Source organism: Eurosta solidaginis, chromosome 5 (assembly GCF_040869045.1).
Source record: "Eurosta solidaginis isolate ZX-2024a chromosome 5, ASM4086904v1, whole genome shotgun sequence".
NCBI classification, from domain to species: Eukaryota; Metazoa; Arthropoda; class Insecta; order Diptera; family Tephritidae; genus Eurosta; species Eurosta solidaginis.
The window spans coordinates 42,831,342-42,857,837 of NC_090323.1; the positions used below are offsets into that span (position 1 = coordinate 42,831,342).

The 26,496-nt window shown below is 42.2% G+C and overlaps 2 protein-coding genes across 2 annotated transcripts in view; both read left to right on the forward strand.

The window, feature by feature from the left end:
- The first annotated feature begins 2,286 nt into the window (after positions 1-2,286).
- The window catches only part of Fbp1 (Fat body protein 1), a 29,819-nt gene continuing 5,609 nt past the window's right edge, over positions 2,287-26,496 (forward strand). Inside the window, exons 1-4 of the mRNA XM_067791887.1 lie at positions 2,287-2,462; positions 2,529-2,665; positions 2,732-3,539; positions 3,832-6,305. Of these exons, the coding sequence (XP_067647988.1) occupies positions 2,351-2,462; positions 2,529-2,665; positions 2,732-3,539; positions 3,832-6,305 (3,531 nt within the window). The 5' untranslated portion in view covers positions 2,287-2,350. The remainder of the gene's footprint in view (positions 2,463-2,528; positions 2,666-2,731; positions 3,540-3,831; positions 6,306-26,496) is intronic.
- On the forward strand, positions 18,048-21,223 carry LOC137253685 (fat-body protein 1-like). Its single transcript, XM_067791056.1, has 3 exons — positions 18,048-18,152; positions 18,214-18,344; positions 18,405-21,223. The coding sequence occupies exons 1-3, from the start codon at positions 18,062-18,064 to the stop codon at positions 21,105-21,107; spliced, it is 2,925 nt and encodes a 974-aa protein (XP_067647157.1). The 5' UTR covers positions 18,048-18,061; the 3' UTR covers positions 21,108-21,223.

The window sequence follows — 26,496 nt, forward strand, 5'->3', positions numbered from 1 at the left end:
CAGCCGCACTAAGGTACAATCAATTCGTTGGCTTCGGCCTTTAGTCATTCGCACCATGCCCTGGATAGAGCATTATACGCGATATTGAACAGCTGAGCGGGTAGTTCCTCGTTACGCAGCGCCTTGCTATTTTTAAGCCCGGATTTTGGCATTCTCATTTCGTCATAGTCGAACGTGTTTTCCATCATCGTCCACAACCAAAGCACACTCTGTACGTCAGTAACCAGGTCGCCGTTATCATAACTGCAAGAATCAGTCACGGTCTTGGAACCATCCACCATCCATCGCTACAATTTTTCGGGTACAATTTCCATCAGCCAGTATCTGGAGGCATCTATCTTTCCTTTTCGCGCCACGATATCCCTCTAATGCATTGCGCGCCCCTAGGTAGCATGTTTTTATAAACAGCGTATTTTCTTACCGAGGTAGCGCAGATTGGAGAGATTTACCAGCTGTCTGTCCTGCTCGCAGCTTCTCGTTGGTAAATATTTATATGTCACTGCGCCTTCTTTCTTCACTGCACTGAGGCTATAGTTAATCTTGGCTGCCACAAGGCAATGCCGATATTTGAACTCGTTGCGTTCGCACATTCTGGGTAATGGTGCTATGCCAGTCGCCGATCATGATGATGCGAAGTCAATAAGCTTCAACCCTTTGGCTGATGTAACATCCTAGAGAGTGAGTTTCAATAATAGAATCAAATAAACTTTCCTTTCCTGCTCAACCTGGAGTTAAAGTCATCAATCATGATTTTGATGTCACGGCAGCGGAATATACCATACGTCATGTATTTTTTCATAGAATGAGTGATTATCCTTATCGTTCGCATAGTCTATAGAAAACTCTCACCTTGACGCGGATTGCGACTAGATGCTCGCTCACAACAGTGAACGACAGTACTTGCCGGCGAAGTCTCTTTCCCACCACAAAACCAGCATCTTGACACTTAGCTGCGCTTATGGTTATATGGTTACTGTAGTAGACGTCGCAAGGTCCTATTGTCTTTCTAACTTGCCGCGTCCAACGTGATTCCTCTATTGTGGTGATTTCGGCATTTACGTTGATGAAAACATCAAATAACCGAAACAGCCAGTCATCAATGCCTTCTCCTGACAGAGTGCGGACATTCCAGGTGCATGTTATAAGATCGTGCTCCTTTAAATCATAGTCCGTTAATCGTTTTCTGGGCTCGCCATCACAAAAAATAGATCATATCCAAGGCTTGTTGCATTTTTCTTTGGATATCATTTTTACTTAGCGAATCCCAAGCGTAGCGCCTACTCCAGGAACAACACTTGGAGTTTAGTCACCTCTTACAACAGGCATATCCACTGCGGGTATATTCTTAGCCAGCTAACCCGCACAATAAAGTCAGTCTTGTGACTAGGGCAAATAATTCAATCGCGCTTCTTAGGTGTACTAACCAACAGCTTTGGGGGATTCGTGGGGTTGTGTATCTCAACCATTTCAAGGAGCTGACAGCTTAATTTGCACCTTCTTCAACACAATTGCAAACCTCACCTACCCGGAGCTAATCTTGTTTCTTTAGCAGGCGAAGCTCGGACAATTCAAAGCTCCTAACAAAAGAATATTCAATCGTTTCCGAGATGGTCGGAGTGCTATCTTAATGCTGCTATTTGTCGGAACCTACCGGATCAACATCCCAACTTTGGTAAAACTTTCTAAAATTTTCTGGAATCCACTCATTGCTACAAGAAAAAGAAGATGCTTGTTTCCTTTATATATAACCGAATGATCTAAAAAGTTGACGATTACGGTTTTGGTTTCATTTTTTGAACAAAAGCTCCAGCTGTTGCTAGGCGCTCCTTTGATCTATCTTGACAGTGCCTACATATGTATGTTTTTATAAAAACATGCTATGCCTATTAAAGGGTCGAGTTTGGGTTCACAACAAACGAAGGAATATATGAAAAATATGCCCATTAAAAATAATCTCGACTCCAACAATGCTGGGCTGTGAGCCTACCTACGTTCGTATGCAAAATATCTTTGGTATGCACGTACTCGACTCTAGGTGATAAGACTAATGGGTAATAAGAAGTTCAATGGTTCGGAAATGTAAATGCTCGTTAATGATAAAGCGACAAAGTAATTTAATTACCAAAAAATATTGCAAATACTTTTTCTATACAAACGAGATAATGCGCGATGGACAAACTCATTGATAATACCTAAGAGATCTGGCAAAGGAAAAGCGCTTCGGCTGCAGGTATATAAGCTCAGGTTGGTGTGAAGTCTGGCATAGTAGTCTACCGATACTGAGTGGTAGAGCATAACGGTGCATTCTTAATTTGAAAACTAAGAGCGGAAGAAATTTTTGTTTCTGGCAATGAAGACTTTCGTAATATTGCTAAGCTGCTTGGCGTGTTGCGTCGTAGCAAGGCGTTTAGGCGCGACGACTAAGCCAAGATTTTTGGAAAGCATCGGTGAAAGTAAGCAAGGTAAGCGTGTGATGAGATCTTTATAACCGTAATGGGAATTAAACTCCACTTTAAATGAAAGTAAAGGTTATGCGTATGGAGGTGCCCAACAGCGGCAACAATTCCTGCTCGATGTGCTCCTACAAGTTCAAAAACCCTTAGCAAATGTTGAGCTTATACAATTGGGACAAGAGCTCGTGACAGAACCGGCTATGTATATTAAGGTAAGTCTTTGAAAATTAAAGCGTCTCAGATGTTAGTATCACAAAGCAATCACTTCTTTCCTAAAGCACGACGACATCATACTCCAAGAATTCTTGCAATTAGCAAGCAGTCAACACATTCTTGGACCCAACGATGCCTACAATCCAGTCGATATGACACACGTACGCCAGCTCGTGGGTTTACAACGTTTTTTTGTGCTTGCACGTGATTTCCAAATCTTCCAAAAGAACGTTGTCTATGCGCGTCTCTATTTCAATGCCGTTATGTTCGTAGATGCACTCACGCTAGCGATACGTGAACGTCCAGACACGCAAGATCTTGTTATGCCGCCCATGAATGAGATTTTACCTGAACTCTATTATGACAACTATATTTTGTATTCTGCACGAAATGTGGATTTTGAAAGATTAGTTGATCAAGTTAAGGGCACCGGTTCGCGTCTGTTGGATTACTTTGGTGCTCTCTACCCTGTAGGTAAATATGCTAGCTACAATGAAGAGCTACCGGAACGTAAACAATATGGTGCAGGTAAGGAAATATCTGCGGAAATTGTTTTGGAAGTAGAGAATCAAAATGATCTTCCAACTGAATTATCCGACGACATTCAACTCGATATCGCATGGAAGAGTATTATCATCGATCAATTGGCACAAACTGCAACTGAAAGTATTGAGTGTGGACAACGAATTGGTGGTGGAGGCAGCAGTGTATACTATAGCGAAGGAGAGAAATATCAACGAGGTGGTTACTCAAATATTTACGCACAAGGATATGGTCAACGTTATGGACAGAGCCAACGTTATGAACAAAGCCCACGTTATTATGGCTACGGCGCACAAGATCAATATAGAGGATCATACCAGGGATATGGAGGTAAGTTGAAAGGTCAAAAATTTCTCAATCTGCAAGTGAAGTCACTTTTACAAGATGTGTATTGGGTTGTTTTGTCATCGTCCCTTGTCAAAACTACTTTGGGGAAAAAATTTGTTGTGTGGTGCTGCCATCTTCAGTACCATTCTTCGCACGTGAACTACAGATAGCACAGAAGATATCACAAGTCTTCTCCCCAAACTATATTTGACAAGGGTTGACGGAAAATCGTACAAATATATAGCAACTTCCCATCCTGTCAAGAAATCAATAAAATGTTTCCTCGGTGTTGCAGACAAGGTACAAGATTTCGTCAACATCAACGAGTTGCCAAAAGTTAGCGCTGACAGTGAACGTTTACTACCCATCAGTAATAAAGCACGCGGACACTCAACCTATGTAAATCCATTCTATGGACCACGTAACCAATATGGCTTTGGAAATCAAGAATACGGAAGATCTGGCTTGTATGATTCATATAGCCCACGATACCAATATGGCTACGGAAGTCAAGAACACAGTTCATACAGTCCACGATACCAATATGGCTACGGAAGTCAAGATTACGGCACATCTGGCTCATATGACCCAAGTCGTGGATATTCCACTTATGTAAATCCCTTCTATGGACCACGTAGCGAATATGGCTACGGAAATAAAGGATATGCGGCATCTGGTTCATACCAGGGTTCATACGTCCCATACGGACCATATCCAGACGCAACAAAATATGGCTACAAGGGTCAACAATATGGCGGTGTAGGTCAATATGGTTACAACAAATTGAGTTATGGTTCACATTATACCGGCGGACCACGAACATACGAAGAATATCAAGGAGCACAACATAGCTCACCCAACAAGAAACATGGTTCATATAATGACTATGCCGGGCAAAAATATCAAGGACTATACGATCAGGGTTATGATTCAGCCTATACTGGACCCGATGCTTCTCAGTATTATCAGGGAGATTACTATGCGCCTTATGCGGCTAAATATTACCAAGGAGCTCAATATGATGCATCGGACAAGAGATATGGTTCAAATGGTTATGCGGGCCAACAGTATCGTGACGTGCACGATCAGCGATATGGTTTAGCTTATACTGGCCACTATGCACCAAAATATCATCAAGGAGGCCAATATGGTCGCTATGAACCCCAACAATATAAGAGTGCTGATTATGGTTACAAGAGTGGTAGTGATAAACAGCAGTATCAGGGCCCTTACAGCTACAACTACGAGAAATACGGCTCAGCTTATACTACGCCTTATGAGGGACCACACAATGGTGCAGAGTACACCAAATATGGTCCATATTATAATAGCTATAGCCAAAACTATCCAAGTTACGAACCTCACTACCGCCAAGGATATGCGCCATATTATAATGGTCGGCATGGTGGTGAACAAACTGAAGGATCCTACAAATATCAGAAACACGGTTATGGTAACAAAAACCAATACAGTTACGATGAAAGATCTTTGAGTGAAATAGCGCAATACATTGCCTATGCGAAAGAATTGAGCTATGAACGACGTGGTGAAATACTCTTGCAGAGCATACAAGAATTGGCTGCACGTTTCAATATTGAGCGCATTGTTGATGCTGTTGAGCATAAGACTGACAAACAACAACAATACTATCAGGCAGAGAGAGAAAAAATCGCACAATTGATGCAATTAATGCGCACACTCATCGAGCAAGTGCGTGAAGAGCGTAGCATAAGCGAAGGCAGTGAAGCAACACTCAACATCATTGCAGATATTATGAATGGTCGTTTGATATTGAAACAACAACAATTTTCGAGTGCTGTGCAAAGCACATTGCAAGCACTGCAACAAGAAATTGTTAACATACTCGGCAGCGATGTTGGTGCAGTGCGTGAAGTAACACCACTCGCACTTTCCTTTGGTAATTTGCGTGAACCACTCACCCAACAAATCATAATCGCATACGCTCACTTAATCGCTGATTATCGTCAACAATTGCAACCCTACGGCAAAGATCAGCTGAGCGGTGATATTGAGGTGCAAAGTGTACGTATTACACCTTTGATTACCTACACCGAAAATTACGATGCCGATCTCATCAATTTGCTCGATGAAAAACTTTTACAATCGAATACTTACAATTTGCAACAATTGAGCCAAAAAGTGGTAGCACGTCAACAACGTTTGAACTATGAACCCTTCACAATTTCTCTGGATATTGCTGTAGAGCAACCACAAGAGGTCGCTATACGCGTTTTACTGGTACCACAAATCGGTGTTAGTGGACGTCGTGCGTCGTTGACAGAATATCCTCAAAACCATATTGTTATCGATACTTTCGTAGAACGTTTGGAAGCTGGTAAAAATTATATTCAACGCAGCTCACGTCAATTCAATGGCTACAATAATGACGCTACTACCATAAGTCAACTCTATTACCAAGTAATGACCGGCCAAATATTATCGGAAGCGCAATATCAGCCAAGCAGCATTCGCCAACTGCCACGCAATCTTTTGCTGCCACGTGGCGCCAACGTTGACGGTGGTTTGCCAGTACAAATTTTGGTTATCGCTACTCCAGTGACTCAACAAAATCGCCAATACTTAAGCGAGGCTTTGTACCCTGAACAAATTAGTGGTTTCGGTATCGCTGCCGTTGGTGCGGATCAATTGCCTTTGGGCTATCCATTGGATAGACAAATTTACAATGAAGAATGTTTGTATGTACCAAATATCAAGGTGATCGAGACCACGATCCAGTATGACGATGTTGTTCGTGGTTAGTCTGTCAATGTCGTGAAGATACCAAGAAAATTATTAGTTTGTTAAAAGATTTATAGGTATTTAAATATAATATATTAAAAGAGTAAACTCTCTTGGAAGTTAAATACTTTGATAATCGAAAAATAAATACTACTTTATAAAACACGAACTGTTTATGTTGTTGTTGTTCTTTAAAAGAATATCCGACGTTGTTAGTGGTATACTTGGGGTTTCCTATCTGCAATTTTCCTTAAATTCTATCTATCTTAAATTCTATCTATCGAAAAATTACAAAATACTGCTCGCACTCCTCCTTTATTTCTCTACTTCCTCTCCTTCCTTCATGCTATCCATCACCTCTTTCTTCTTACTCTCACTTCTCCCCTCCGTCTGGCTCTGCATCTGCTGCTGATGACCCTATCCGCGTCCCTATCTCCATCCCATCCCTTTACAACTATCTTTGAAAAAACAATTTGTCAGAACACATCTACTTGTATTACAAGAGTTGTATTTTTGTGAAGCGGGCCCCAGGTCTGCCTTCGGTTCATTTTTCGCAGAAAAGGCGCCCCAAATAATAACCTAGAGAAAAGGCTACCTAAGCAGCAAATTCCAGGCGAATGGAGTAATTAAAAATATTATTTTTTCCTACCCTTGCAAGTCGTAGAGAAATGCTAGGTGTACTATTATGGCTAGACTTTTAAATTGATCGATTTCAAACCCATTTCTTTTGAACGAAGTAAACTTGAATGTTCCATGCCGAGTTTCAAGGCATTATAAACCTATAATTCTTAAGCAATGCAGAAGCAATTTCCAACTACACGAACTTTTCTTTGTTTGTGTGGAGATTATAACTCTCACTCGAGAATAATTGATGTTTCGGACTCGCTCTTTGCCATAAAAAAGACGGTTCTGTGTTCTCTTAATAATAAAAAAATTATATTTATACTTTTAATCTATTGTATTTTGTGAATCTATATTTCTCAGCTGATGAGTTTCTCTATAGCTGAGCGGTCTTAGATCTCGGCGCTTAAGAAGTCACTGCCTCTCAAAGACTCGGTAACAAAAAAAAATTATAAATAACACATAAATAAGAATTAGGATAAAAAAAAAAAAACAAGTATGTATGAATTAAAAAAAAAACAAAAAACAGGATTAGCCTGGATTTATCGGGCTACTTGAGGGCAGTGCGCTGTCACAACGTCCGAGAAAAAAAAAAAAAGATCGGTGTTCGACGCACTTCCCGGATAAAGTTTTCTGGAAAAAGCTAAGTAAAGTACACAGACGAGTATTACAGCGGCTCAAAACAGACGTGCAAATGGCACCAAAAGGCGTTTGTGCAAGCCAAGATCCAATTCTTTTCATAATCAGCGTTTGGATACTTGATCCTTCAATATATAAAAGTATCGAGCACAAAAAATCGAGATCGAGCTATATCTATATGGTATCGTATAGAAATTCTTGCCAGAATCTCATAACGACCAAGAAAACCTCAAGACACTTGTCGACGGTACGAGTGGATTACTAATGTGGTGGCAACATGCATCGCGAATCTTGTGTCGCCAGAATATCATTTTCCCGATAAAGGAGAGAAAGTAAATGCTGAGCAAGAATTCAGCCTTTTGACCCAGATGAGCATAAAAAGGTCTTCAGCCTTATGTACAATGAGGCGGCGAAACCTTGTGCCGATAAAAGCCCAGTGAACTTCGCTCGCGTAGTCCAATACCCGAAACTGGCAGTTGAAGATTTCGATATTGATACGGTTCATTGTTTGATTGATGCGTTGCCTGGTTATAAAAAACAAGTTCCCAAGTAGCGCGGACAGCGCCATTTCGATGAAGTTCCGTAGGAACCAGTTATTCATGACAGCAGTAAGACTGCGCGACACTCTTCAAACCATTTTCGTTAGTCAATGAACCTGCAAATATGTTTTATGGATCATCTTGTAAGCTTTTGAAATTTCGGCAGCATATAACTGCCTTTCGCTCCTCAACTCCTAAAAATTCTGTTGAATGGGATCCCCATACTCTCTCTTGCAGGCCAATAGGCCGGTGACCCGTGTTTGTTACAGTAATTCTTCTCATGGCTTACTTTGCAGGTTCCTTGTTCTCTAACCAATGTAAGTCAGCTGTACAAAACTATGTCCTGAAATCTGTGATACAAATTTGTCAGCAGGGTTCAAATATGCCTCCGATTTTCATCGTCATTGCTGAATGCCATCTCACTCCGTCTCCACTAAAGCCTTCTTGAGGGGAAACCTACCATATTGGTGTTGTCAAAATTAAGCGAGCGCGTGCGATAGATAATCTGATTTCGAAACTATACCGGGAAGCCTGCTGAGGATGAGATGAACATATTACATTGAGTTCCAACAGTCAGGAAGTCTTATTGCCAATGAATGTTTCAAGAGAGATACATAAACATTCTTAATTTGCAAGTATCTACCTAAAGATACGGCCTCTGCTAGGCTCCGACTATGGGGGGAAATGCTCACTTATGTGTAATCTCAAAACCCCCCGTGTTCCACAGTGATACTCATACCTTTCCGGTCCACTTTTTTCTGCCTCTCCGCTTCTTTAACGCACACAGTCCGTTTCCAGCATACTCTCCTCGGTTCTCTGTCGTCTCAAGATATCAGCAACGGTAGTACGGCCTAAATGAGACATTTCTATAACTGCTTTATTGAGTCATGCTTCTTCGTCTTCTTCTAGGAATAAGGAGACTCCCCAAAGATTTTGGGGCATTTTATCGGTTTTGATGGGCTTTTGTCGGATACAGATGCGGTACGTTTCGGATTAAGATACTAGTCTGACGAACCATCTTTTCGTGTTGGGCTTGGAGTCCGCAGAGCTTCGCTTTATAAATAAGTAATATTCGCCACGTGCTGGTGAGGTTGTAGAAGCTGTAAATTGGGCTCGCAATGCCTTGAAAGCGTTATGCTACAACATATCATCAACCACGGGCTTACGTTTTTCGTTGTAAAAATTCCTCTCAGATTAATACTGTCTACAACAGTCGCTAGTCTCAATACAAGCTCCGTCCTTGTTAAATTCATTGCACTTTTCTTAGGGCAAGGACATCAAACTTTGCATGAACTAGGACATCAACCAGCTGGTCATACGCACTTAACCTCTAAAAAGCTCGCACTTTACATATTCCTTCGCGTCGCGTTTTAAAAGAAAAATCGTGGGAGGATCCCACTTTGAAGTCTTAAATATCGATAAAGTCACCCTTGTTATAAATCATCTATCGCAGATGATCTTAGCATCCTGGTCAGAGGTGACAATGTTGACAAAGTTGTGCGATCTGGCGGCTTACTATAGCAAAAGGGAGCACATTCTTCTTTAGAGAATTTTTATGATACCTGCCTTAAATAGGTCCTTGATTGGGGGATTAATATTAGTGGGTACGAAGCTGATCTGGAAACTTTAGGTTTAGGATATAGATAACAACGCTTCGGTGACAAAGGGCTCTTGTAATAACAAAGGGCTCCAGAAAAAGTCTGAACCTCCTCCCTGAATGTTGTGCACTATCTTTTGGAAGGGGTGGTCAAGAAGATAGTTTTCTACGGGGTGGTGGATGCAACAAACCGGACACTGCTGTTTAAATATTGCTATAAGAAAATCAGAACTTTACGATCTACGGTATAGAGTAGGTTGAATTTGCCGGTACGTGAGGACCTCATGTAGACTGAATGAGCCCAGAGTGTTACCAGAAGTTTACTGAATGATCAAACTGAAAAACCGTATCAAAAACCAGAACCTATGTTAATCTAAGGGTATTAAGTATACTAAATATTATAACGAATTCTGGGGACTTCTGCTATTCTGCTAATGTTCGAATCGCAAAACTGTTGAATAAATCACTTCAATATTGGCGGCCACCGTGGTGTGATTAGCGTGCTCCGCCTACCACACCGGATGCCCTGGGTTCAAACCCCGGGCAAAGCAACAGCAAAAATAAGGTTTTCAATTAGAAGAAAATTTTTCTAAGCGCGGTCGCCCCTCGGCAGTGTTTGGCAAGCGCTCCGGGTGTATTTCTGCCATGAAAAGCTCTCAGTGACAACTCGTCTGCCTTGCAGATGCCGTTCGGAGTCGGCATAAAATCATATAGGTCCCGTCCGGCCAATTTGTAGGGAAAATCAAGAGGAGGACGACGCAAATTGGAAGAGAAGCTCGGACTTAGATCTCTTCGGAGGTTATCGCGCCTTACATTTATTTTATTTTTAATATTTGGTATTGCAAACTGGTCTTTATTAAGATTACTTTGGGAGTAGTACTTCACAACCAATAGCGTATTTAATTCAAAACTGATTAGTTATACTCAGCTTGAGCTGCTTGTATACTCTCGGTTTCCTCGTTCACACATTTCTCCTAAGATCTAGTAATTTCGCGAACAGTTGTAGCTCATGCATGGTTAGTTACCACCTATATACATGTATATCTGTAGTCCAATCCTCTCCCATAGCCATATGCGTGTGTATGTATGAGTAACTACTTCGGGTGATGACTACATTTGTTTGTGTGAGGTATCTCTTCGTTGCCTTGTACATGTACATAAGAGTGGCTGTTTCATGTTTTTGTTGTTGCGTGATTATTTACTAACAGCCTAGTGATGTCAGGTAAGTTGAACTGGCCGGTCCATGAGGACCTCACATAGACTGATTGAGTCCGTAGTGTTACCATATGCCCTGGGACCCATGTTTGCTTCTCCCTGTCCCGATTCTCTCCAGAGACTGCTTACATTGTAACACGCATTCAGATGCTGTGCTATGCGAGGTTATTGCCTTAATTGCTGCTTGACTGTCAATATACAAGTTAACACGGTTGCACTTTGAGCTATTTTCTTCCAGGGTTTCTACTGCTTTGGTTACGGCTAATATTTCCGCTTGGAAAACGCTACAGTAATCCGGCAGCCTGTAGGATCTGCTTATTTTCGGATCAGCGCAGTATACCGCAGACCCTACTCCTTCCACTACTTTGGAACCATCGGTGTACACATGTATAGCCTCGTCCGCCATTTGCGCACACTTGCGCCAATCGTCCACCTCTATTGTGGCCTGAAGATCTCCCTCGAAGCCCAGATAGGGAATCATGTAGTCTGTTCGTCTTGTGATTGATGACGCTATACTACTATGGCCATATGGTCAGCGCTCAAGCTGCCCCGAAGCACCGAGCCTGGTTGCGGTCGTTAACGCTTATTTCTTTGCTACCAGGTCTACAGGTGGGATGTGCAGAATGGCATACAGTGCAGCCGTCGGGGTTGTTTTCAGGGCTCCTGTAATGCTAAGCATAGATAGTCTGCATACCCCCTCAAATTTTTTGAGGTATGTTATTTTTGTGTGGCTTTCCACCAAACAAGAACTCCATAGTATAGAATAGGGCTTACAATCGCTGTAAAAACCCAATGAGAAAGAGAGGGCGATAGGCCCCACGTACACCCCAGCATTCTTTTACATGCATAGAGTGCCGTTGAGGCCTTCTTGACCCTGTCCTCCACGTTGGGCTTCCATGACAGCTTACTGTCTAGGATGATTCCTAGATATTTTGTGCAAGGTTCCTCCTGTAAGGTCACCCCTCCTAACTTAGGCCTGGTCCAATTTGGGACCTTGTACCTCTTTGTAAACAAGACCATATCCGTCTTCTCCGCATTGACTTTCAACCCGACATTAGATGCCCAGGTATGAATATCCCGAAGCACCCGATCCATCAAAGAACTAATCGTTGGAAGGCACTTTCCACTTATGACAATTGCAACGTCATCTGCATAAGCTGTAAGTTTTACGGGTCCCTCATCGAATTGCCTAAGCAGTTGGTTGATTACCAGCGTCCACAGCAGAGGTGATAGCACCCCTCCCTGCGGCGTGCCCCTGTCCACTGATTTCGTGGCCTCGGACAGTCCCCATTGTGATGTAATTTTCCTGCTACTTAACATGCAACCGATCCATCTAATTAAGGTGGGATGTACTTTAATTTAATTAAGACCATCCATAATCGGCCAGTAGAAACATTATTGAAAGCCCCGGCAATGTCCAAGAAGACTCCTAGAGCATACTCCTTATATTCCAGGGATTTATCTATGCTTATTACCACCCTATGCAATGCGGTGTCTACCGACTTGCTTTTGGTGTACGCATGCTGTGTTGTGGAGAACAGCTTTTCATCCACGTTGGACTTTATGTACAGATCTATCAGCCTCTCAAAGGTTTTGAGCAGAAATGATGTTAAGCTAATGGGTCTATAGTCTTTGGGATACACGTGACCGATCTTCCCGCCTTTGGTAGAAAAGCTACACGAGCAGTTCTCTAAGAGTGCGGTACATGACTCAGTCTTATGCACCCATCGAATATTATTTTAAGCCATTCCACGACCGCCCTACTTGAGACTTGTAGAATGGCTGGGAATATACCATCTGGGCCCGGCGATTTAAACTTAGAAAACGTCTTCACTGCCCACTTGATCTTGGTATCGGTCACCAAGCCCGGCACTACTAGCTCCGTGATCGAAGTGTGAGTGATGTCTGCTGGCTCTTCTAAACTGTCTCCCGATGGGAAATGTGTATCGAGAAGCACCTCAAGGGATTCCTCACTATTACGTGACCATTCCCCGTTCTCTTTCTTTATTAGTCCCTGGGCTATGTTTCCCCTTGCTAGGACTTTTTTTAACCGTGCTGTTTCGCTGGAGCACTGTATGGTCCGTACAGAGACTTTTCCATGAGTTTCTCTTCGCCCTGGTAATTTCACGCTTTTAAATCCTCAGTAGATCCCTGTACTCGTCACGACACGCTTCGCTTTCCGCGGTCTTTGCGAGCTTAAACATTTCTTTTACCTGTCTTCTTAGAAGACTCAGCTCATTGCTCCACCATGGCGGCTTTGCTTTTCCTCTGAATCTTCTTAGAGGGCAAGCTTTGGTATACGCAGTCATAAGCGTCCTTGTTAGGAATTCATTCGACTCCTCCAGTTCTCCTACATTAGCAACCTCTTTGGGTTTGTCCCAGTTTTGTTTCTACATGTTTCTGGGATTTAGACCAGTTCATTGACCTAGGGTTTCTAAAGGTTCCTCCCTTCTCTACCCTCTTTAGGGGGATGCTGAAGCTGATATACACATGGTCGGAGAAGGATGGTCTATCAAGAACCATCCAATCATACCTTGATATATCACGCTCGGAGCTCAATGTAATATCCAGAACATTGCTGGATGTTGTACCAATGTATGTAGGGACATTTCCCCTGTTGGCTATCTGCAAATTGGTTTGCAGGATGTAACAAAACAGATATTCGCCTCTCTCGTTCGTATCTGCTCCTCCCCAAGCATTGTGGTGCGCATTTGCATCTGCGCCTATGACCAACCGCCCTTTGCGCCCTTCCTCCTGTACTAGGTTTGTTGCATTCCAGCGGTGGAACCTCCGCAGCATGGGCCATGTAGCAGGACGCCAGGATAAATGCCTGCTTATTCTTTTGCTCAACGGCCACCGCTACGAGATCCTCAGTGGTGTAATTAGGCAGCATATATGAATGCAGCTGTTTCCTTACCGTTACTACAGCTCGCACCCGTCCTTCCGTTTGCGCGTAGTAAACGCCAAACCCGCGCGCGCTAAGTCCAAAAACCTTTGCTCCCGATGAGAGCCACGTCTCCTGGATCAGCGCCACGTCAAACGAACCCCCCTCAAGGGTTAGGAGGAGTTCGCTCGACGCCACTTAACTGAGTTGGAGGTTTATCTGTAGGACTCGCAGCACCATTGGGCTGTTTGTCCCCCTCCAGCACCTTCGTCTTGACGTCGTCGTCCTCCCCTTTCCCATTTGGTTTAGAGTATTCGAGGCCCCCTTCAGCCTGTCGTGACTGATGTGCCGGGTGTCCCTCTGTGCGAGTCACAGCACCATTTAGCGGTTGGTCCTCTTCTAGCACGTTTGTGGTGACGTCGGGGACCTCCACCTGTCTTTTTTCCCTTAGGATTTTGAGGTCCTTTTCGACTTCGCCCACCTCTATCGTGTTAGGGTTTTTATCCTCGGGACTTCTTTTCCTGAGTCGCATGTAAATTTTGCCAGTGCCAAAGGACATTTTGCCAAGCTGCGTGTACAAAATATCCTCCGCCTGCTTGTTTATTTGGAAGATGTAGAACTGACCATCCTCGGTAGGCCGAGATACAGTAAGTACCTTCAAATCCTGTGTTGGTATGTTCGGATTCTGATTCTGCAGAAGTCGCAGTGTATCCTCCGACTTCATCACGCATGGTATCCATACCTTAACGTTTGGTACCATGGGGATTTGCGCTTTATCCACCACCTCAAACCGCGCGTTCGTGCCTTGCCTTTGGAGGTTTGGAACCACTTCCTCTAGCCACCGCAAGCTCGCGATGTTGTCGCACGCTATCATCTTCACACCATTATACCATCCCACCGAATCAAAGGTTGGAAGGGGCTTACTTGGTTGTTCCCGCATCATCTTAAGCATTAAGCTAATAAGCTCCCTTTCCACAGATCTCCACATTTCAGTAGTCATTTGTCCGAAAGGACAGTGACTGCTTTGCCACATCACTCATCTTCTCGGGAAAAGCAGGAGTCTTAGTGTTATCTCCCTTTGCACCTCCGAGAAAGCCGGAGTCTTAGCGTTAACTCCCTTTAGCGCCTCCGAGAAAGCCGGAGTCTTAGCGTTATCTCCCTTTGGCTTATCTCCTACTTCCTTAATTGGAACTTCCCTCTGACTCGCAGCTTTCGAGGTAGTTGCTACCTCGCTATTGGAGCCCATCTGTCTTACAGCTTTGGGCCTACTTGTCTTGTCTATGCGACTGCCCTGCCTCGCGGCTCTAGGACTGGGCCCTTTCTGCCTCTTGAAAGCAGGCTTGTCGCCTTCCGCCGAACGTTGCCTCTTCATTCTGCCATTGGACGCTTCTTCCGCCTCGTACCGGTTGCAGAACTGAGGGTTTCTCGCAACAAACCTTTTGAACTGCCTTTGACCTACTTCTACCGCTTCATGGGCCCATTCCAAGCGCTCGCTCTCCACTTCTGTTGGGTCGACCACTGCTCCCAAGCGTTGTACAATTCTTAGTGCTGCACGGTACTACGAGAGAGCTCTTTTACTTCCTCTGCTCCGTACCCTTCTCCACTCTTCTACTACGTTTTCATTTGTGTGCTTCTCCAACACGGAGTTCATTGAATCAGCACTACTCTCGCTCCCCGAGTCCGACGCATCGCTTAATTCGTATTTGTCGTCCTGGGATTGCGACTCACTCCTCCTCTTTACATCGTCCTTATTGCAATCAGGTAATGAGTCGTTCATCTTGGTCGTACGACCACCTTCCCGACAAGGCGGGCTCAGCGGTCCAGTATTATATACGGGGAAAGAACCGTCCGCCACAGCAGCGCCGCTTACTACCATTAATACTTCCCGAGGTGGCCCGGTATCGGGAAGACTCCGTTCGAATACAGCCGAATTTATCCCCTGGCTGCAAATCGTCCAATAGGCACGGTCCGCATAACACCCTGGATTAGGGTTGATGTCAACATTCGCCACAATATACATTCAGTGGATATGCCGAGCAAGGCATATGGGCTTGAGGACTGCGGAAACTCCAGCATTTATACCAGCTTCAACTTGATACCAAGGAAGACCCATTATCGTGTGCCGACAACTACCCCTTCTGCTAGCTTACACTTTCATTACCTCGAGAGGGAAATGTTTTGTAAAACTCGTATATTGCAGTTGACTTCTGAATATGGTCACGGATGGATCGATGATGGAAGGGAACAGTTTGGTATTCTTACTGAAACATAATGACTTAAGTTCTTCCACACGAAAGTTACTGTGATTAATGAAGCGGGAGATGGGATCCAGGGCTAATACGGTAAAGTAATTAGACATTTAATCGAAGAGCCATGCTACAATTGAGACTTCAACCTCAACGAAGGTGTGCTGGGAGTTGATTTGGGAAAGCTTAAGTTAACTTTTGACTGCCACGAACTATTTTAGGTTAAATAACATTTAAGTCGCTGGTAATAGGAACATACGGAGTTGAAAAGCAGGCACACAGGCGACGTATTTGGGGTTTATAAAGTATCTCAGCTTTGCTTGAGCCTTTATGCAGTCTAAGTGAGCGTCTTCTAATCGGTGCAGGTGCAACTTGGCCAGTGTAACTTTTCTTCAGAATACGGTTTTGTTGGGAAGCATTACCGAAACTTTGCCTGTGTGTCCCTTGTATTACATAGACTTCAGATGTGATATGCGATTTTGAAGAAGTTGTGATCCTTTATATCCGCAGTGGTACATTCAGCTGCTCCATCGCTGCTATTTCACAACTTAAAGATACATCTTCCTTCCGATTGCTACCAAGAAGAAATTTTTTTGCGCGTATATAGGATCTTTCTGTTGTTTTCGCACTCCTTCTTTTTTGTAGCTACCGAAACTGCCAACAAGAGGTGCCATCTTTAAATTCGGTGGAGAAAGCATTTGTGAATGAGGTCACGTAGTGATAACAAATGTTGTCAAAAAAAAGGTTCAATGATTTGTAAATTTACTAAGTGCATAATAGCAAAATATTTTTTTATACTCAGAGTGCCTTGCACACAGAGTATATTAACTTTGATTGAGTACCGGTTGGCTGTACAGGTATAAAGGAATCGAGATAGATATAGACTTCCATATATCAAAATCATCAGTATCGAAAAAAAATTTGATTGAGCCGTGTCCGTCCGTCCGTCCGTCTATCCGTTAACACGATAACTTTAGTAAATATTGAGATATCTTCACCAGATTTGGTACACGAGCTTATCTGGATCCAGAATATATTGGTATTGAAAATGAGCGAAATCGGATGATAACCACGCCCACTTTTATAATATATATATAACATTTTGGAAAACACAAAACCCTGATTATTAAGTAAATAATATCCTAGAATGTTGAAATTTTTTTTTTAAATGGGCGCGGCACCGCCCACTTGTGACAAAGTAAATTTTACAAATATAATTAATCATAAATCAAAAATCGTTAAACCTATCGTAACAAAATTCGGCAGAGAGGTTGCCTTTACTATAAGGAATGCTTTGAAGAACAATTAACGAAATCGGTTAAGGACCACGCCCACTTTTATATAAAAGATTTTTAAAAGGATCGTGGACGAATAAAATAAGCTATATCTTTGCAAAAAAGAGCTTTATATAAATGGTATTTCACTTCCCAAGTGTATTTATAACAATAAATAGGAAAAACTTAAAATTTAAAAAAATGGGCGTAGCACCGCCCCTTTTATGACTAAGCAATTTTCTATGTTTCGGGAGCCGTAACTCGAAGAAAAATTAAGGGATCGTAATAAAATTTGGTGCACAAATTTTGCCTATACCAGGAAATATTTCTAGAAAAAATGGACGAGATCGGTTAAAGACAACTTAGATATAACACAAGTTTAAAAGGGTCGTAGACTAGAATAATAAGCTATAAGTTAGCAAAAAATAGTTTTGAATCAAGGATATTTCATTTATCAAGTTTTATTGTAAGAGGAAATGGGGAAAAATTTTTTTAACTGGCGGTGTCACGTGTTATGTAGAAAAGTAATTTATCTGAAATTAAATGTACAATTCAAGCTCACGCTGAGTATATAATGTTCGGTTACACCCGAACTTAGACACGTTTACTTGTTTTTTTTAGAGATAATGCAGCTAGCGAAAACATTGATAATCCCAAAAAATCGCCAAAAAAATCTTTTGTTCTAGCTATATAAGCTCAGGTACGCTACAAGTTTGTCAGAGTTGTCTACTGATGGTTGAGTGGTACAACATGACGTACTTGATGAAAATGAAGACATTTTTACTTTTACTAAGCTGCTTGGCGTGCTCCATCACAGCAGGACGTTTAGGGTTGGCACAGAGTAAGCGACAGTTTGAGTCAACTTTATGTACTGCTAGTATATTAATTCTTTATTCACTTAGAGCAAAGTTTTACAAACGAACGCCAGCAATTCTTGCTCGATGTCCTATTACAGGTTCAAAAGCCTTTAGTCAACACAGAGCTCATACAAATGGGTGAAGTACTCGTAACGCAGCCGGAGATGTATGAGGAGGTAAGTCTTTGCGTCGCTCATGTACTGACAATGTATAAAAATAAAATTTTTTCTTCTTAGCCCAATGACGTAGCCCTCCAAGAGTTCTTGCACCAGGCAAGCAATAAACAAGTTATCGGACGCAATAATATTTACAACCCAATCGATATAATAACTCTCCGCCAGTTAGTGGGATTGAAACACTTCTTTGTGTTAGCACGAGATTTCCAGGTCTTCCAAAAGAATGTCGTCTATGCGCGTCTTTATATCAATGCTGTCATGTTTGTGGATGCACTCACATTAGCGATACGCGAACGTAAAGACACACAAGATCTTGTTTTGCCTGCCATCAATGAGATCTTGCCACAACTCTACTACGAAAACTATATATTGTATGCCGCGCAAAATGTAGACTTTGAACAACTGGTTAGCGAGGTTACAGATAAAACTACAAAATCTGGCAGACGCGGTTTCTTTGGCGGACTATTCGACGCAGACAAATATAGCAACCGACGTATGCAAAGTGTCGCAGCGAGAGGTCGTGATCAGTTCGGTGTGGATAAACATGAAATAGCAGCAAAAGTTGTTGTGCCAGTGGGGCAGCAGGACGATAGCTCAACTGAACTTGCAAATGATATTCAACTTGATGTTGCATGGCGTAATATTGTTATTGATCAATTAGCACAAACAGCGACGGAAGCTGTTGAGTATGAGCAACAAATTGTTGGGATCAGCAGCGGAGCACAGAACTCGCAATATCAGCATGGAGTTTATACAGGGATTAAACAACAACAGTATGGTGCATACTCAGTGCATGCGAATCCATTCTACGGTATACAAAGTCAATACGGCTATGGTAAGCAAGTGTATGGTTCATATGGTCCTTACGGACAGTCAGCTGTTGAGCAGCAATATCAGGACGCTACTAAATATGGTTACAAGGGTGAGCAGTATGACTCAACTTATACAGGATCATACGTACCTCAACAATATCAGGGATATGAGCGAGATGTTAACGGTGCGTATGATTCTCCCAAATACCAGGGTTACAGAAAACAAGCATACGATCCATCTTACACTCGAGACTACGGAAGCCAGCAATATCCAGGTACTCAGTATGAATCTCTAAACAAGAAAGGCAGTCCATACTATACTGGCACTTATGGGCGTAAAGATACTCAGTATGGAGCTCAGAATGTTGACGATAATCCATTTTATACTAGTGGCTACGGACGCCAGCAAAGACAAGAAGACGCTTCGTATGGCTACAGTAATCTGCCATACGGTTACCATACCAAAAACCAATACAAAACTCCGTATCAGAGTCAGCAGGCATATAAACCTTATGGACAATACAATAATGACGAAGACTTGGTTGATTTGAATCGTTGGGTGCGTGATGCACACAAACATCAGAAGGGTGAAAAGAGTAGTCGTGATGGTGAAAGTAAACGTGACAGCAAACATGGTGAAAACCAAAACGGGAACGACATTAAGTCGGGTGGTGAAACTGAGCAATACATTGCCACTGCAGAGAAATTGAGTTATGAACGGCGTGGTGAAATACTTTTGCAGAGCATACAAGAGCTAGCGGCGCGTTTGAATATTGAGCAAATTATTGATGCTATTGAGCATAAAACTTACAAACAACAACAATATTCTCAAGCACAGAGCGTAAAAATCGCACAATTGATGCAACTAATGCATACACTCATCGAGCAAGTGCGTGAGGAGCACAAGATAAGCAAGAGCAGCGAAGCAACACTCAGAATCATTGCTGATATTATTAATGGACGTTTGATATTGAAGAAACAACAACTACCGTATAACGCACAGCGTACAGTACTCACCTTACAACAACAAATCGCCAACATAGTCGGCTATCCAGTTGGTGCAGTGAATGCACTTATGCCACTTGCACTCTTTTATGGTAATTTACGTGAACCACTCACACAACAAATCATAATCGCATATGCTGAGTTGATAGCTGAATATCGTCAACAATTGCAACCCTACACCAAAGACCAGCTGAGCGGTGATATTGCGGTGCAAAATGTGCAAATCACACCTTTAATCACTTACACTGAAAATTACGATGCCGATCTCATCAATTTGCTCGATGAACAGCTACTACAAACAAATACCAACAATTTGCAGCGTTTGAACCAAAAAGTAGTGGCACGTCAGCAGCGTTTGAACCATGAACCCTTTACCGTTTCTATGGATATTGCAGTGGAGCAGGCACAAGAGGTTGCAATACGTGTATTATTGGTGCCACAAATCGATTATAATGGACGTCATGTGCCATTGACAGCATGTAATCAAAACTATATTGTTATGGATACTTTTGTACAACAACTTAAGTCTGGCAAAAACTATATACAACGCAGTTCACGTCAATTTAATGGCTATGACAATGATGCTACCACGATTAGTCAACTCTATCGTCAAGTTATGACTGGGAAAATAACGCAGCAACAATCTGGCAGCGTTCGTCAATTACCACGCAATCTTTTGTTGCCGCATGGCACCAACGTTAACGGTGGTTTGCCAGTACAAATTTTGGTTATCGCAACGCCGTCGACTGAAGAGTATCGCCAATATCTTAGTGGAGATGTGTATCCTCAGCAAATTAGTGGTTTTGGCATCTCTGCTGTTGGTGCAGATCAATTGCCTTTGGGTTACCCACTGGATAGACAAATCTTCGACGAGGAAGCTTTGAATATTCCAAATGTTCAAGTGATCGAGACAGCGATTAGGCATGACAATAGTGTTCGTGTTTAAATTTCTATACGTCAAATTACTCATGTATTTTTAAAAATATTTTTTCAATGCATCAATTTATACTTTAATTAAAATAATAAAAGAAAATTGTCATTTCGGAATTGATAGCAACTCTATTTACTAAATGTACAAAGGTTTAATTGTATCTTCTACATTTCGTGAAATTTCGAATAAGGAGGCATCTGCATTTCATCAAGGTAAGGTTAAGGTTGTTGTTATTGTTTTTGTTGTTGTTGTAGCGATAAGGTTGCTCCCCGAAGTCTTTGGGGAGTGTTATCGATGTGATGGATACAGATCCGGTACGCTCCGGTAACACCACCACCAGCACCATTAAGGTGCTAGCCCGACAATCTCGGGAACGATTTATATGGCCACGTTAAACCTTCGGGCCATCCCTCCCTCCCCATCCCCAAGTTCCATGAGGAGCTTGGGGTCGTCAGAGCCTCATCTGTTAGTGAAACAGGATTCGGCGCGGATAGGTGAGGTTGACAATTGGGTTTGGAGAAGCTATATATTGCGCTGGCAACCTGAAGGGTTGCGCTACACAGCCCCTTGAATCTGGTATTTTAGTATTTTAGTCGCCTCTTATGACAGGCGGGTACATTCTGATATTCCGCGGGTATATTCTGACCCCCTAACCCGCTGGGGTGTAAGTTTAAGGTTGAACTGGCCGGTACTTCCTAACTTATAAGCAAGTGACGCCAGAAGGTAGTGTTCAGTTATTATGCGCATCATGAGCCTACAGCTATCTCTCTTCAGCGATAAGAACCACTTTGTGAGCCTAATATTGTAGGACTTGCATATGCTTTTAGGAATTTTGCAATCCCGCGCTTCTGTGCACGCCTTTACTGCTGCATGGATCATAGGCAACTCCTTCCTAATTTTGATCTCTCCCAAACGGATTGTGTCGTCTACTGTCGCTTCAGCGCGTGCAGCAACCTCCTTTGTCATTTCATCGACCTTTTCGTTACCTTCTATCCCTTTACGACTAGGAACACAGTATACCTAGATGTATTTTCTGGCCTGAGTGAAGTTTTTCAAATGCTTCTTTGCATTCCAGCACACTTCTTGATGATGAACTGTGTGAGGGGTTACAACAAATTAAATGGGGTTACCTTTGATCAGGATCTACATTTTGGTGAGCAGGCAGCCGCAATTGTACCGAAAATCCAGAGCCGTAATAAAATAAATAAAAAAGAAACGCTCATTACCACTTACAAAGCAATTGACCAGCCGATTGCATGGTACGCGTCCCCGATATGGTCGCCAAACCTTAAGACTACTTACTGGAAGAAGCTACAGGGCTGCCAAAATACTGCCCTCAGAACCGCCACGGGTTGTCTTCTTATGTCCCCAGAACAGAAACTACATAATGAGGCGAGAATACTCCCCATTAGGGAGAGAAATGAAATGTTAACCGAACAGTTCCTGTTGAATACCCAGAAACCTGGGCATCTCAACAGACATCTGATTGATCAGCCAACGCCGCCCAGGGGCTTAAGGAGTCATCCCAGTAGGCACTATGAGCAAATACGGCAACTGAGAAGACAGCCGTATGAAGCCAAAAAACACAAGCAGGTCCTCAGCGAACTCCACAAACAGGCGTCGGACCTCTATGCCAGGAATTGCCCGGTGAATCCTGTACTCAAAAAATAATACCCAAAACTTGCAGAGGAGGAACGCACACTCCCTAGGGAAACTGGAGTCACTCTAGCTCAACTTCGATCTGGATACTGTGACAGGTTAAACTCTTACCTATCCAGAATCAACCCCGACATAAAAAACATATGTGCTGCTTGTAACGTGTCCCCACATGACACCAATCCTCTCTTCACCTGTATAGTGGAACCAACGCCTCTAAGACCCCTCTCATTATGGTCCACCCCTGTTGAAACGGCAAGTTTCCTTGGACTTCCGTTAGAGGATATTGATGAAAATCTGTGATCGGTCGCACCTATTGGATGGGGCGGAGGACTGCTACAACAACAACAACATTGAACTGTGTGAGATTATTTGCCTCAATCGCCGCCTGACAATCAATATATAAAAAAAATAAATAAATGTAAGGCGCGATAACCTCCGAAGAGATCTAAGGCCGAGCTTCAATATATATATATATATATTGACGCAACTGCAGCCTAGGCACGCTCTTTCCAGAATTTCGAAGGAAAATTAGGTGGAGTTTTTTATCACCTTTATGACTCCAATGGCACACTTCACGTGTCCTTCCAAACTGAGTAGTGGTGTTTACATTCCTCTGTTTTCACAAACGAGTACCGCAAGAAATGCGTCATTTTCATTTTCAGCTGTCATTGGACTATGTTCACGTCTACGTAAAGCCCATAGAGTATATAATTAAAGCTCCCTCGAATTACACCTTTATCATCACGCACAGAAGCATACATTTCTCGACGAAATTTTCTCTAGAATACTCCTCGCGTCAACTCATCTTCCCTCTACACCGTGCATGATTCGTCGCCATCTGTACAGATCACTTTAGTTTTCTGTTGCCTACTGATATTGTTTTCGTTGTTTAGGCTGACTGGAAGTTTGACGAAGCTCTTCAATGTTCGCGAACAGTCACGTTGAAGTCAGGGAGCGAATGAATTGATTGTTTTACGGAAGTACTTTTTTCAAAGCTCAATATCTACTAGATAGCAAGCTATTCTGAAAACTGTATATCGAGCCATTTAACAATTTCTACAGGTGGAGGCCTTCCCTCCTCTGATTCCAAATACGGATGCCGACAAGAATATCTTCTGAGCCGGAGCGCCTTGTTCCATTTTTTGTACTTTTGTTACACAATACTTTTGTCCGCGTAGATCTCGTACAGTTCATCATTAAACCTGTCTCAGCCCCTGCTACAATAAGACTCCTAATTTACTATCATCGACTTCATCAAACACATATAGTAGAGGGGCCGGCAGAGATTATCTAGAGTACTTAAGTAGTCATCTGTACTGACTTTACGTATGTGTGGGTGTATAAAAGGTGAGAAATATTGTTTAGGATTCACGGTTGGCCATTAGTTTAGGTTACATACTTTACTAAGCATTACCTAAATCACAATAAGAAAATGTTGACAGTATCTAACTGGCCTTTGGGCTTTCGGTCAGGTGAAACGCTCTTATAGATAGGCAGACTAAGTACTTTGGCCAAACGTATAGTCGAACTTTCCAGATTTAATTAACTGGTAAACGACAGGACATTGCAATATAGATCTTACACGCAGCGCGTGTCAACATTCTGGACAGGCTCTTCCATCTTCGAAGCTCTGCAGTATTAAACCGAAGTCGACTTCACTCATATCCGGGAGTATTAAAACCATGGGAACTCAAGATTTCACTATCAAACCAATGTTAAAGCTAGACTGATTTATTCTGTAAGAGGCATCAAACTGATAGGTAGTGAGATTACCCAAAAAGTAAGTGCACTATTACGCAGCTGCGGAGTAATGTGAATGTAACCAACTCAAAATTTTTTCAGTTACTATCAAAAAAATTGTTCGAATCCAGTTTAAGTTTGACTTCAATTCCTACAGGGCTCTACACCCTTCTACGCCATGACAGTACATAGGCCATATCCGGTCTTATCATCCAATACTACATCATATAATTTTATACTGCATAGTTTTAGGAGTACACAATAAAATAACTAGGGGTATGACTTCGAGAGCATCACAAGTGTGGATGCGTTGATGGAATTTTCAATACGATTGTACTTTTTCAAAACTATGGGTACTATAAACGTAGCTGAATACGTTGAATATTTCAATGCATTCTTGAGTAACTTCCTGTGGAGCTGTGGTCCTCAAACTTGGGGCATACTTCAGAGCCCGATAACAATGAAACATGAGAGAAAAAACGTTCACTAGGTGGCGCAGGGATCGTGATATTTAAAAAAACTTGTCCGGTCCGTTTTCAAATAACTTTCCGGTGAGCTAGAGATTTGAATAGCTATTTAGATTGCAATACTTAGGATAAAATGTTCTACCGGATGGGGCCTATATATTTAAAGATGTTTACAAATTCCCTGAAGAGCATGTGGAATCTTGCGGTTGATTTTTAAGTCACTTTGCCAGAAACTTGAAACCTTTCACTCAGATCAGGACCGTGACAATGTAATCGAAGTAGAGAAAATTTCAGTGATCAGTGACAGTTTAATAAATATGGCAAGGCTTGTCGCTAAGTGTAGCACGGATCTAAATCTTTAGAAAACTTTCTCGGATCCGATATAATCCTGCGATCAATTTTCGAGATACTTCACATTGCGTAACCAACTAAAAATCTCACACTTGGTTGGAAACCTGATGATAATATATTAGAGAGTGGACAAATGCCAATAGGCGGCGGCCCCGGGCAGGATTTTTAGAAAGTACGTACCAAACGAAGAAACATTGCGATCAAGTTTCAATAAATTTTCCATTGAGCTACAAGTTGAAAGCTCACTTATATTTATAGGAGGATCGAGGCAATGCAACTTAAGCAGAAAAAAGTCCGATAGGTGACGCGCGGGTATAAATAGTTACAAAATTCATATGAGATTTGGAATATTTTGCTGGTTTTTTATGTATATTCTCCTGGAAATCTAGAATCTTGAAAATTGACACGTATTTTTGATGTTAAAGTGTGTGAAACATCTACCACAAAAAGTTTAGCTAGGGGTCGCACCCATCGAGGTATTAAGCGTACACGATCTTGCCACGAATTTGCAAAAGAATCGCCATTGAGCTGCAAATTTGAGACTTCACATATAGTTCCGAGCACCGAGAAAATGCAACAAAAGGTGAAAAAAAAAATCTGCCAGATGGCGCACGGGTCGAAATGAAAATTATAACAAGACTTGGAGTCTTCTGATCGATTTTTAAGCAAATTCCCGGTAAGCTAGAGAACTGAAATTTTAAACGTATTTCAGAGGAAAAAGCTAGGTACCAGGAATATGAAATGTGGCTCAGAGGTCAATGGCAGTAAAATGAGAATAAAAAAACTCTCTAGAGGGCGCACTGATCGATATCTCATGCGCAAACGGGAGAGTCTTTCTATAAACTTTATAGCACTTTCTATTGAGCTACAGGCTTTAAACCTTGCACATATTTCAAAATTAAGTGAAAAGCAGGAGAGAGAAACGTAAAACAAAACAGAGGTGGTGGCGGAGAGTGAAGGTGGAGGGTGAGGAGTGTGTAAAGGAAGACTTGAAGGAGAAGGAAAGTTTTACAAAATAGTTTTTTCATATAAAAGTAAAACCTAAACAAGAGCTTCAGCGGTACGCTTTTTTCATTGCAGGTTATATCACTTCCTTTCAGAGTCTATTACGCAAAGACAGCAGGCAGAGGTAGAGCTACAGTAATGGTAAGGAAAAACCTATTTTATGATATCTAACTTCAGTACTG